This window comes from Mus pahari, chromosome 21 (assembly GCF_900095145.1).
Source record: "Mus pahari chromosome 21, PAHARI_EIJ_v1.1, whole genome shotgun sequence".
Lineage (NCBI taxonomy): Eukaryota > Metazoa > Chordata > Mammalia > Rodentia > Muridae > Mus > Mus pahari.
This window is the reverse complement of record NC_034610.1, coordinates 55,453,048-55,466,995: the sequence shown is the minus strand read 5'-3', so window position 1 is coordinate 55,466,995 and position 13,948 is coordinate 55,453,048. Positions and strand designations below refer to the sequence as shown.

The following is a 13,948-nucleotide window of genomic DNA, read 5'->3' as shown; positions in this document are numbered from 1 at the left end:
GAAGCTGTCAGTAATAATCTCCCAACCAAAAAAAAAAAAAGCCCAGGACCAGATGGGTTTAGTGCAGAGTTCTATCAGACCTTCAAAGAAGTCCTAATTCCAGTTCTTCTCAAACTATTCCACAAAATAGAAACAGAAGGTATTCTACTCAATTAATTCTATGAAGCCACAATTACTCTGATACCTAAACCACGTAAAGACACAATAGATAGTTAACTTCAGACCAATTTCCCTTATGAATATCGATGCAAAAATATTCAATAAAATTCTCACAAACCGAATCCAAGAACGCATCAAAACAACCGTCCATCGTGACCAAGTAGGCTTCATTCCAGGGATGCAGGGATTGTTTAATATATGGAAATCCATCAATGTAATCCACTATATAAACAAACTAAGATTTGGACAGACTATATTTTAGTCTTTGTCTTGAAAACAACTATACTAAAATTATTTTAAGAATAACTCATCCCTTTTGGTGATATGAAATAGAAAAGGCATATTCACGAAAAATGCCTGCACATAATAAACCCAGTAATCTAAAGGAATGTGGGTAGGAGAGCAGTCAAATCCAGTTCTGCATATTGGTGAATTGTTCTAGAAAAATGCACAATGATACTTTGCATAAAACATTAAAACATACCTTCTTTCTTCTCATCCTTTCTAGCTGCAGCTGAAATAAAGGAAAGCAGTGTTCAAACATTAACTGAACATTCTTTAGAATACACCCATAATATGGAAATTCATCCCAGGAACTCATAAGTTCAGTGACCACCTATGAACTTCTTAACCCATAAAAAGCTATAAGGTTGTAACCATATATAATGCTATGCATGAAGATTTCTTAAAATTCAGAAATAGTAACATAGCAAAAACAATACACATATTAAGCCACACAAACAAGAATACACACTTATGTTTAATGTAATTCATTTTTCATATTTTTCATGTAAGATTTGCACATTCTTATATCTGAGAAAATACAAGTACTCTTAGAAGGTTATAAAATATCATCCATGTCTGTATATATCAAAAATGTAAACAATTCTCAACAAAACTATCAACACTGGTGATTTGGATTTTGGTGTTAATTTTCATTTATAGTATAATATCTTAAATATACTATATAGAAATTCTACATGAAAATGATAGTGCCTGAACTGAAGCTCTGATTGATGAGGTAGGAAAAGGAGAGATTTTTGGAAAAAATGCATGTGGACTTGGAGAATAAAATGGCAGATCCAAAGGCATGTTAAGAAAGAACGTGGGATATGTTAGGTATTGAGACAGAGCTGAATGCCTAGACTGCACAATGATACCAGAGAGAAAAAAAGGACATTAAATATGCATACAGGGTAACATTTTGAGTAGGAATAGCTTGGTTGTAACTTTCTTGTGTTAATATACAGGTGAATTAATATCCTCTGCCTGTTCACACATATTAGGAAGGAAATCAAGTGATAATGACTATAAAGGAAAGTATTTTGTTAATATGTTTGCAATATATTAATTATCATGTAACAACTTAAGCAACTGAATGTAAGTACTTTAAATGCTAAGACCCTGTCCTTTTTTTTTTTTAACTTTTTTTATTAGATATTTTATTTACATTTCAAATGTTATCCTACTTTCTGGTATCCCCTCCCAACCCTGCCTCATCCCCTCCACCATTCCCCTGCTCACCAACCCACCCACTCCTGATTCCTGGCACTGATATCCCCCTATAATGGGGCATAGAACCATCACAGAACCAAGGGCCTTTCCTCCCCTTGGAGCATCTTCTGGGTATATGTCTAAGAGTAGTATTGCTGTATCCTCCAGAAATACTATGTACAATTTTATGAGGAACTAACAAACTGATTTCCAGAGTGGTTAAATCAGCTTGCAAACCCACCAGCAATGAAGGAGTATTCCTCTTTCTCCACCTCATCCCCAGTATCTGCTGTCACCTGAGTTTTTGATCTTAGCCATTCTGACTGGTATGAGGTGGAATCTCAGGGTTGTTTTGATTAGCATTTTCCTGATGACTAAAGATGTTGAACATATTTTTATGTGCATCTCAGCCATTCTGTATTTCTCAGATGAGAATTGTTTATCTCTGTATCCAATTTTTATAGGGTTATTTGGTTCTCTGGAGTCTAACTTCTTGAGTTCTTTGTATTTATTGAATATTAGCCCTCTGTGGGATTTAGAATTGGTAAAGATCTTTTCCCAATCTATTGGTATTTTTTTTCTTATTGAGAGTATCCTTTGCCTTATGGAAGATTTGCGATTTTATGAGGTCCCATTTGTCATTTTTTGAACTTACAGCAAAGCCATTGCTGTTGTGTTCAGGAATTTTTCTCCTGTTCCCATATGTTCAAGGCTCTTCCCCACTTTCTCCTCTATAAGTTTCAGTGTCTCTGGTTTTATGTGGAGGTCCTTGATCCACTTAGACTTGAGCTTTGTACAAGAGATAAGAGTGGATCAATTCTCATTCTTCTACATGCTCACGCCCAGTTGAACTAGCACCTGTTGTTGAAAATGCTATCTTTTTCCCACTGGATGGTTTTAGCTCCTTTGTCAAAGATCAAATGACCATATAGGTGTGTGGGTTCATTTCTGGGTCTTCAATTCTATACCATTGATCTCCCTATATGTCACTGTACCAGTACCATGCAGTTTTTATCACAATTGCTCTGTAGTACAGCTTGAGTTAAGGGATAGTGATTCCACCAGAAGTTCTTTTATTGTTGAGGATAGTTTTTGCTATCCTAGGATTTTTGTTATTCCAGATGAATTTGCAAATTGCCCTTTCTAACTCTGTAAAGAATTGAGTTGGAATTTTGATAGGGATTGCATTGAATCTGTAGATTGCTTTCAGTAATATGGCCATTTTTACCATATTAATCCTGCCAATTCATGAGCATGGGAGATCTTTCCATCTTCTGAGATCTTTGATTTCTTTCTTCAGAGACTCGAAGTTCTTATCATACAGATCTTTCACTTCCTTAGTTATCATCAAACCAAGGTATTTTATATTATTTGTGACTATTTTGAAGGATGTTGTTTCGCTAGTTTCTTTCTCAGCTTGTTTATCCTTTGTGTGGAGAAAAGCCACTGATTTGTTTGAGTTAATTTCAGCTACTTCACTGAAGTTGTTCATCAGGTTTAGGAGTTCTGTGGTGGAACTTTTGGGGTCACCTAAGTATACGATCATATTATCTGCAAATAGTGATATTTTGACTTCTTCCTTTCCAATTTGTATCCCTTTGATCTCCTTTTGTTGTCTAATTGCTCTGGCTAGGACTTCAATACTATATTTGTTAGGCAGGGAGAGAATAGGTAGCCTTGTCTAGTCTCTTATTTTAGTGGGATTGCTTCAAGTTTGTCTCCATTTAGTTTGATGTTCACTACTGGTTTGCTGTATATTGCTTTTACTATATTTAGGTATGGATCCTGAATTATTGATATTTCCAAGACTTTTATCAAGAAGAAATGTTCGATTTTGACAAATACTTTCTTAGCATCTAATGACATGGTCATATGTTTTTTTTTCTCTAAGTTTACTTATATAGTGGATTATGTTGAAGTATTTACATATGTTGAACCATCCCTGCATCCCTGGGATGAAGCCTACTTGATCATCATGGATTATCATTTTTGATGTGATCTTGGATTCAGTTTGTGAGAATTTTATTGAGTATTTTTGCATCGATATTCAAAAGGAAAATCAGTCAGAAGTGTTCTTTCTTTGTTGGTTCTTTGTGTGGTTTAGGTATCAGAGCATTTGTGGTTTCATAGAACAAATTGGGTAGAGTATCTTCTGTTTCTATTTTGTGCAATGGTTTGAGGAGTATTGGTATTAGATCTTCTTCGAATGTCTGATAGATCTCTACACTAAACCCATCTTGTTCTGAGCTTTTTGTTTTGGTTGGGAGAATATTAATGACTGCTTCAATTTCTTTAGGGGATATGGGACTGATTTAACTTTGGTACCTGTTATCTGTCTAGATATTTGTCCATTTCATCCAGGTTTTCCAGTTTTGTTGAGTAAAGGCTTTTCTAGTAGTATCTGATGATTTTTTCCCCCCTTTGGATTTACTCAGATTCTGTTGTTATGTCTCCCTTTTCATTTCTGATTTTGTTAATTAGGATACAGTCCCTGTGAGCTATAGTTAGTCCAGCTAAGGGTTTATCTATTTTGTTGATTTTCTCAAAGAACCAGTTCTTGGTTTNGTTGATTCTTTGTATAGTTCTTTTTGTTTCTACTTAGTTGATTTCAGTCCTGTGTTTGATTATTTCCTGCTTTTTACTTCTCTTGGGTGAGTTTGCTTTCATTTGTTCTAGAGCTTTTATGTGTGCTGTTAAGCTGCTAGTGTATGTTCTCTCCAGTTTATTTTTGGAGCCACTCATTGCTATGAGTTTTCCCTCTTAGGACTGCTTTCATTGCATCCCATTAGTTCAGGTATGTTGTGGCTTCATTATCATTAAACTCTAAAAATTCTTTAATTTCTTTCTTTCTTTATTTATTGACCTTGTCATCATTGAGTAGAATGCTGCTCAGCTTCCACGTGTATGTGGACTTTCTATTATTTATATTGTTATTGAATATCAGGCCCAGCCTGTGGTGATATGATAGGATGCATTGGATTATTTCAATATTTTTGTATGTGTTGAGACCTGTTTTGGGTCTGTATATGGTCAAATTTGGATAAGGTACCATGACGTTCTGAGAAGAAGGCATATCCTTTTGTTTTAGGATAAAATATTCTATAGATATCTGCTGAATCCATTTGTTTCATAACTTCTGTTATTTTCACTGTGTCTCTGTTTAGTTTCTGTTTCCATGAACTGTCCATTGATAGGAGTGGGATGTTGAAGTCTCCCAGTATTATTGTATGCTGTACAATATGTACTTTGAGCTTTAGTAAAGTTTCTTTAATGAATGTGGATGCCCTTGTATTTGGGGCATACATGTTCAGAATTGACAGTTCATCTTGGTAGATTTTACCTTTGAAAAGAATGAAGTATCCCTCTTCCTCTTTTTTGATAACTTTAGGTTGAAAGTCAATTTTATTCATTATTAGAATGGCTATTCCAGCTTGTTTCTTGGGGCTGTGTGCTTGGAAAATTGTTTTCCAGTCTTTTACTCTGAGGTAGATTCTGTCTTTGTCCCAGAGGTAGGCTTCCTGTATGCAGCAAAATGTTGGGTCCTGTTTATATACCCAGTCTGTTAGTCTATATCTTTTTATTTTGGAATTGAGTCAATTGATATTAAGAGATATTAAGGAAAAGTAATTGTTACTTCCTGTTATTTTTGTTTTTAGAGTTCTTATAGCTATCTTCTTTTATGTTTGTTGAAAGATTACTTTCTTGCTTTTTCTAGGGCATAGTTTCCCTCCTTGTTTCCCTCCATAGTTTCCCTCCATAGTTTCCCTTTATGATCCTTTGAAGGGCTGGATTCATGGAAACATATGTGTATTTTTGATTTTGTCATGGAATACTTTGGTTTCTCCATCTATGGTAACTGAGAGTTTTGCTGGGTATAGTAGTCTGTTTTGGCATTTTGTTCTCTTAAGGTCTGTATGATATCTGTCCAGGATCTTCTGGCTTTCATAGTCTCTTGTGAGAAGTCTGGTACAATTCTGGCAGTTCTGCCTTTATATATTACTTGACCTTTTTCTCTTACTGTCTTTAATATTATTTCTTTGTTTTGTGCATTTGATATTTTGATTATTATGTGACAGGAGGAATTTCTTTTCTGATCAATTGATTTGGTGTTCTGTAGGCTTCTTTTATGTTCATGGGCATCTATTTCTTAAGGTTAGGGAAGTTTTCTTCTATAATTTTATTGAAGATATTTACTGGACATTTAAGTTGGAAATCTTCCTTCTCATCTATACCTACTATCCTTAGGTTTAGTCTAATTGTGTCCTGGATTTCCTGGATGTTTTGGATTAGGATCTTTTTGCATTTTATACTTTCTTTGATTGTTGTGTCTGTGTTTTGTATGGAATCTTTTGCACCTGAGATTCTCTCTTCTATCTCTTGTATTCATGCTTGCATCTGTGGCTCCTGATTTCTTTCCTAGGTTTGCTATCTCCAGAGTTTTCTCCCTTTGTGACTTCTTTATTGTTTCTACTTCCAATTTTAGATCCTGGATTGTATTGTTCAATTCCTTCACATGTTTGGTTGTGCTTTCCTGTAATTCTTTAAAGGATTTTTTCATTTCCTCTTTAAGTGTTTCTATATGTTTAGCTGTTTTCTCCTGTATTTCTTTAAGGGAGTTATTAATGTCCTTCTTTAAAATCCTCTACCAGCATCATGAGATGTGATTTTTATCTGAATCTTGCTTTTCCAATGTGTTGGGCTATCCAGGACTCACTGTGTTGGAAATACTGGGTTCTGATTGTGCCAAGAAGTCTTACATTTTCCTTTCACCATTTGGTTATCTCTGGTGTTAGATGTTCTTGCTGTCTCTGGCTGGAGCATTTTAGTCTCATGAGTCTGTAAGCCTGTGTCAGCACTCCTGGGAGACCAGCTCTCTCCTGGCACAGAGACCCTGTCCTAGATGCCCTTCCACTTTTGTGGTCTGTGCCCATCTCAGTGGTCCCCTCTTAGAGAGTCACTGATGTCAAAATTGCAATCTCCTCTGACTCCTGGGGTCAAAGCACTCTCTGGAGGCAAGCACTCCTCTGGCAGGGAAGGTGCAAAGAGGGCTGTGGAACAACTCCACCTCCTGGATGCAGATGTAGGCCCAGCTGCTCTGCCTGTGAGCGCCTGAATGGTCATAATTTAGTTTTGTATCACATTTCGTGTTCATTTTCAATTTGTTTACTTCAAAATTTTCTACTATGAACTTATTGGTACTTGTGCAAAAACTTTATCTGCTCATTTATTACTTGAAAATTCCAATTATATCTTATCTACTAAATGAAAGATCTATGGAAATTCTGCACTGCGGATTGTTCTCATTATCCTATTTCTTACATTAGTGCATCACTGCCATTTCTTTGAGTACACTCAACAGTATCTGACACTGCTAAATCAACATAGGCAAACACTTTTGTAATGAGTAGGGCTCTGTAACCTAAAGATGAGACTCTAAGTCTCATTCAACAGTAAATACTTTATTTGAAAGCAAAAATTTCAGATGTCACTTTGTGTACTGGCTGGTTTTGCGTGTCAACTTGACACAAGCTGGAGTTATCACAGAGAAAGAAGACTCCCTTGAGGAAATGCCTCCATGAGATCCAGCTCTTTGATATGTCTTTGACAAAACATAAAACAGGGTCACAAGTATTCTGCCATTGTTACCTCTGAAAAGTTTAGAGAACACTTTTAGATACTGTGTCTGTGTATAGACACTTTGATATGTCTATACACAGACACATCCATATATGAACACTATAATAACCCTTTTTACAAAAAGTTATTTGCCTATGGAATTTACCCTGATATTCATTTTCACTTAGACTCACTATATTTTTCTATCTCAAGTAATATTTATTGCATTCCACATCAAAACTTTCATAAAAGAAACAATTTTATTTCAGCAAGAAAACTTAAAACTGGCTCTATAATCTTTAACTATGCTATCCTAAAATGCTTATAAATAAGATTTTGATCAGATGCAATACATTCAGTTGTATCTCACAGCACACTGTATTCTAATGAGTTTGCTATAAGGCACTTCTACCCAGAAAAAATCATATCACTGTCCAAAGACATGTCTTTTATTGCTAAGTACTGCAGTACTGAATAATCTAGTGTAAAAGAGAAAATGGAAAACCTTTCCCCCATGTATTACCATCGTTTTCTAAAAGTGTTCTCTAAACTTTTCAGAGGTAACAATGGCAGAATACTTGTGACCCTCTTTTATGTTTTGTCAAATTAATTCTCCTGATTTTAGAATATACTCCTACTGTGTAAGCCCTAAGGATGTCATTGAGTGATGGAACTGATTTTCTTGCATGGTTCATAAAATTAAGGTAATTATTTTTTTAACATATCTAGATTTCAGCTTTTGGAATATGAGCATTTAGAAAGCAATATTGATTTTATAACATTCTAATAGTCTCTTCTAACATGAAAAAAATTATAAAATATAACCAGTTTAGCCAAACCATTAGAAATATTTGGGATAATAGTTAATCTGTCATTTTTTATATACTTATCTGCAATTTACTTTTTAAAATATATATTAAAGCATCATGAATTAAACTTGGAGACTGATTTTTTTTTTGTTCTGGCATGTAAAGTTAGCATCATTATCAATAGAACTTTTCCAAATGGATAAGGAAATGCTTGCTTTCAAAACTTGTGTTTCTGGTACTTTAAGCTACTCTATAATGTAATAGAGTACAAATTAATCACCAACCCAGCCACTAACCCTTTAGTCTAAAATCGTGACCATCCTACAAGATACTCTGGTGCAGTGGTGGCACAGAGATTGTTGAAATAAGCAATCAATATCTGACTGGATTTAAGGCCAGCCCATTAGATGAAACCTGCTTGGGTAGCCAAGAGCCTGAGACTAGATAAGCCAACTAATACTGCTTTGCTAAAGAACATACCAACAAATCAACATTCTGCTATACTAACAAATCAGTAACTTGTTCAGCCATTCAGAGAACATTCCTCCTGCAGTAGATGGGAAAAAAAAAAAAAAACAGAGACACACAGGTAGACAATGTGAAAGACTTTAAATCACTGCCCTAAATGTGATGTTTCTGATAACCCCTACTCCTTAACAGCTTAGGAAAGCCTGCAGGGAAGGAGGGAGAAAGATTATAAGAGCCAGAGGGAATAGAGGACACCAAAGAATAAAAGCCAACAGTGAGGAGACACAGGAAACCTATGAACTGATGCAGTCACAAAGACTGACAGTGTATACAAGATCTACACAGGCCTGTAGCTTATGAGGTTCCAGTGCTGAGAAATGAGCTGAATACAAGATCACATTCTTTGCCTAGAAGCTTTCTTGGATTGGTTGCTACATGCAAATAATAAAAAAAAAAAAAAATTAGTTTTTCCCCTACAGAGTCTCACTGAGTATAAACACTACTCTTAGGACATGACCCCATCCCTAGCCGTAGATGGCCAGCACAAAAAACAAAAACTTTAGTGGTATCTTTGAAGGTACTTGTATATACTTTTTTCTCTTTTTCTTTTTCTAACAGTTCTTTTACTTATAAGTTAAGGTTTCTGATTTTGTGTTTGGGGGAGATTTCTATGTGTGCCTATGTGTGTATGTGTATGTCTATATGTGTTTTGTTTTCTTTTCTTTTTACATGGCTCTTTGTTTTTCTGGTCATTAGTTTGTTTTGTCCCATTCATGTTTGTTCTTATTTTATTTTACTTTATTTTATTACTATTTTTAGATGCATGTAAAAAAAAAGAGTGGATTTAGGTGGATGAGGATGTGGGGAAGATCTGGCAAAAGTTGAGAAACGTAGGAATCATAACCAGAATATAAGTTCTATTTTCAATAAAAATTAATACTTGAAAGTCTGTTTACTGAAGAAGAGTGGCCAGCAGATGGTGCCCTTCTGCAACAATCAGCTTTTTCTTTGTCAATAAAATGCTATGAAGTTACAAAAGGAAGAGGCAGCACTATGTTTAAAGAGTTGATTTCTTACCTTGTGTTGTGAGTTTGGTGGTCATTTGTTTGGTTTCAGGAGGTTTACCTGGTTCTTCAAGAAAAAAAAAAAAAGATGAATAATTTACCATTCACAAGTGGTTCAAAACAATATAGAAAAAAAGATGAAACATTACAACAATAATGATTAACTTTGATTTTTCATTTTTTCTTTTGACAATTTCATACATGAATATTGTATTTACATCCTTCTTCCTATTCCCTTTAACCTCACCAGCTCCTCCTGCACCAATACCCTCTCAATATTCATGATGTCTTTAGAATAATTACTCTTGTTTTACACACACACACACACACACACACACACACACACACGCACACACGCACACACGCACACATGCACACATGCACGCACGTGTGCACACACACACACACACACACATCTACTGACTACATTTAGTATTACAGTTATGTTCACAGATTTATAGATGGCCACTTGGAATTGAAAAACCTTATTATACTGTCATTCCCACTGGTTTATTTTTTCAGGTGTTTTTAGGAAACCACATTGTTAAGATTTCATGGGGGTAGCTTTGCTGTCATCTCTACATGACACTAATTCTCAGTTGGTGTCTTTTCCTCTGTCTCTTACATTCTTTCATTTCCCCTCTTTTGTGATGATCCTTGAATATAGGGTTGCATTATTGATGTATCAAATGGGGCCTGGCCTATTCTATGAGTTTTTAACCCATTGTGATTTCCTGTATTATTTTCTATCTGCTGTAAAATGAAACTTCTTTGATGAAGCAAGGGAACTATTCTTATCTGTGGATATAAATAAGGGCAGCTATTAAGACTACATGTGAAAATTATACATAGAAGCTTTGTTTTTAATACTCAGATTTTTTCTTAATAAATTTAGTCATTAATAGAATTTCAAATAATGGGGCATATAAAAGCAAAAATTCATGAAATATATTCAAGCATAAGAGATTCTAAAGACTGTTCAACCTCATTGTTCTCTGTTTAGCACCTAGAGTCAAAGACTTTCAAACTCCTTTATGAATTATTTCTGTTTGACCAGCCCTTTATATTTAGATTAAAAACATGTCCACTGAAAGTCACTGAAGATAATATGAGAATAATTCCAAGGACAATCATTTTTATTCTGGAGCCTGCCTGTATCAATAAGATGCCATTACCCACATTACTGGTCTTTCCATCACATTTACCATGGCCTTGAGCAAAAATATATGCTTGGAACTGATGAGGGACCACTGCATAAACATCAAAAGTTTTAACAGCTGGCTGAAACATTTTTAACATTCCAAAATTCATTTTGGAGGAAACAATTTTTAATGTCTACTTGTAAAGGGGCGATTTTAACAGAAGCAAATCTCAGGGTCATAATGACAACATGAGTCCCTCACAACACCATGTTGTCCTTCTCTGAGTAAACTCTTAAGTTAATATGTGATAATTCACAACCTATTACATGAACTGCATGCCAGGAGAAACTAATAGCTTAAAGTCAAAATGCCTTTTCAACAACTCTGCCAGTTCGCTTCCACCCAGCAACAGTATCAGCCTCTGAGCAACCAAGAACACATGCAAAGATTATCAGATTTGACATCTGGCCAGTACATAGCTCTCCTGTCTTCAAAACCACATGGTTTAAGAGGAAACTCAATCCTGAAACCATAAATTCACAAGAAAAGTGGCAATGAGTAATCCTTGAATAATATGTTAGATCTGTCACTTCAGCAAATAACAATAAAATAGAAAATAAAGAGTACACTAAGTAAAAGAACAAACTGACACAAGAAATGAAATGAACACAAGCAAGTGTGAGGCTAAGAAATGAGTATCAATACCATTGTCTACACATTCATCATTTCTCAATCCCAGTCTACTGGGCATGACAGTGAAAACTTGAGTCTCAGAGCAGTCATATATTAAAGTTACTTACACAGATGTTTCTTCACACTAGCCTACAAATCCCTAATTATTACTTATTCATCGTTGTAACTAGCACTTAGAAGACTGCTGACAAGATTATCACTAGTAAACCCATAAAAAATGTATTTAAAAAAACTAATGATAATAATGGGAAAAACAACTGACCAGACTGATATAAAAATGCAAAACAAAATCCCTTTCTCTTTCAATTAAATGTATATTATACAGAAATCCTTTTCATTTTAAAGTTCACAACTTGATTTTCAAAAGATTATATAGGGACCAGAGAACACTGGTGAATTTTGTACAATGAGACTATTAATGTCTCACTATAGCATAAAGAAACTAGTTCTTTATGAAGCTAATTCAGAACCAAATTCCTTTTTTTTTTTTATTTCTAAGAAAAGAAAATTCAAGGTCAGTCTCTAGTTTTGCAATGCACATTTAGGTTAAGGTTAAATTTGAAAACTAAATATAGAGCCCCTCACAGGATGCTGGGTGGGTTGTTGTGGTCTTCTGGCTCATTCAGCCTACCTGAGCCACCAGTAGAAGGGGCTGCCACTATATAAGGCTTTATAAGTACACAATGCAAAGGAACAAATACTGGTACTTTGCTTGTTTGTGGAGCACCTGGTTTGAAGAATATAACAATGAGATAGACATGGCACAGGTATCACATCTACTGAGGGAGGCAGAAAAAAAATCTGGCAAAACTCAGTATCCTCAGCCATATATCTTTCTTGAATCTGCTGGGGGCACCTCCTATGAGAGATAGGAGCATTACAAGTTCCAGAATGGTGCTTACATTAAGAGCATCCTGATTACTTTGAGGAAGGTAGAAAGGGAAAAGGGAAGAAGGGAGGAAGAGAGGCAGCTACAGAGACAAAAACAGACACAGGAGACAGGAGACAGAGGAAAGGGGTAATTGAGGGTGGAAAGCTGGGAGCCGAAGGTTAAGCAGGGGCAGGGGGAAAAAAATCACTTGAAGGTAATATGCCTGAAGCTTTGCTTCTTGCTAGAATGGACTTGCCCCCAATGTGGTGGCATATTTTGACCAAACCTCAGGAACAACCATGGTGTATACAGGTACCTCACTGTTCATACTTGCAAGTGAAAGAGATTGCAGAAAACATTTGTATTTGTATTAATAAAAATAAATAAATTTTGGGGTAGGAACTTTTATGTAAACTTCAAGAGAAATCCACAGTAATGAATACAACAGTTAAAGTAGAATCAGCAAAATAACATTTTTCAAACCCTCAAAGGGTACACATTCTTTTAAAATAAGATACTAGATGTCCAATGAGCTGCTCAAAGTCTGACTTGTTGTTCTCTCTACTTATAAAACTATAGTTTCCTATTTTCTTATAAAGCTACTACCCTACTGGAGAAAGATTAAAAATTAAAATAAGAATATATGTGCTTAAAAATTCTTAGGTAATGCGTCTTGTACTTAGTGTTCTAGGAAAGCATATTTCTGGGATAATACTTCATTTTAGTACAATAATCACCCTATTGAGATGAAATTAATAATGAAGCAATCTTTCGCCACTCACTCTGGCCAAAGGTGCTGAGGTCTGAAAGGATGGCCCATGTGCTGCCAGATATGCAAATTGTAAGACATACAGAACTATGAACAATTTATCAGAAACCATCTGTTATTACTAAAGGTTACAAAAATCTAACTTGCCTGCCAGCACCATTTACAAAAGGTAATGCAGTTGAGCCAGAAATCCTTTTCTCCCCACAGAGAAACCTAAACTAATTATTGTATTTTTCCTATTCTAAAAAGCTCTAAGTGGGTAAACAGTGAACAGGTGAGAAAAAAAAAAAAAATATGTTCGATGTCTGTAAAACAGTTCCTACGATTTCTGTTGTGACCCTTTAAGAAACCAAAATGATGTCTCCAGGTCTGAACCGGAAGGTGAGCCATCTTGGTTCCAGTGCACTGCTGGGGAGAGGGCGGACTGGAGAAGAGTCACAGCTTCTGGGAAGGAACCCGTGTCTGGTTCCGGTCATCCAGCCCTTTTCCCCGCCCAAGGAGGGGTGTTCGACCGGGACCAGTCCCCAGGTCTGACTCGGCATCCGGCCCTTTCCCCGCCCGCCCGAGGAGAGGTGGAGAGGTGTTCGCTGGGGAGTCCCCAGGCCTGATCCAGCATCCAACGCCTTTCCCCACCTGAGGAGGGGTGTTCACCCAGGACCAGTCCCCGAGCCTGATCTGGCATCCCGCGCCTTTCCCACCCCTGAGGAGGGGTGTCTGCCTGGGAGCAGTCTCCTGGCCTGAGACAGGAGAACTATCTTTGNTCCAGTCCACTGCCAGTTAGAGGGCGGCCTGGAGAAGGGACGCAGCTTCTGGGCTCCAGTCTGCACTGGCAAGAGTGTGGACCGCAGAAGCTACACAGCTTC

At 36.2% G+C, this 13,948-nt stretch overlaps 1 protein-coding gene across 1 annotated transcript in view; it reads right to left on the bottom strand.

Moving 5' to 3' along the window:
- Positions 1-13,948, bottom strand: part of Trdn (triadin) — a 398,410-nt gene that overhangs the window by 173,161 nt on the left and 211,301 nt on the right. The window contains exons 13-14 of the mRNA XM_029532915.1: positions 9,624-9,677; positions 644-673 (exon numbers count right to left, since the gene is read on the bottom strand). Of these exons, the coding sequence (XP_029388775.1) occupies positions 644-673; positions 9,624-9,677 (84 nt within the window). The remainder of the gene's footprint in view (positions 1-643; positions 674-9,623; positions 9,678-13,948) is intronic.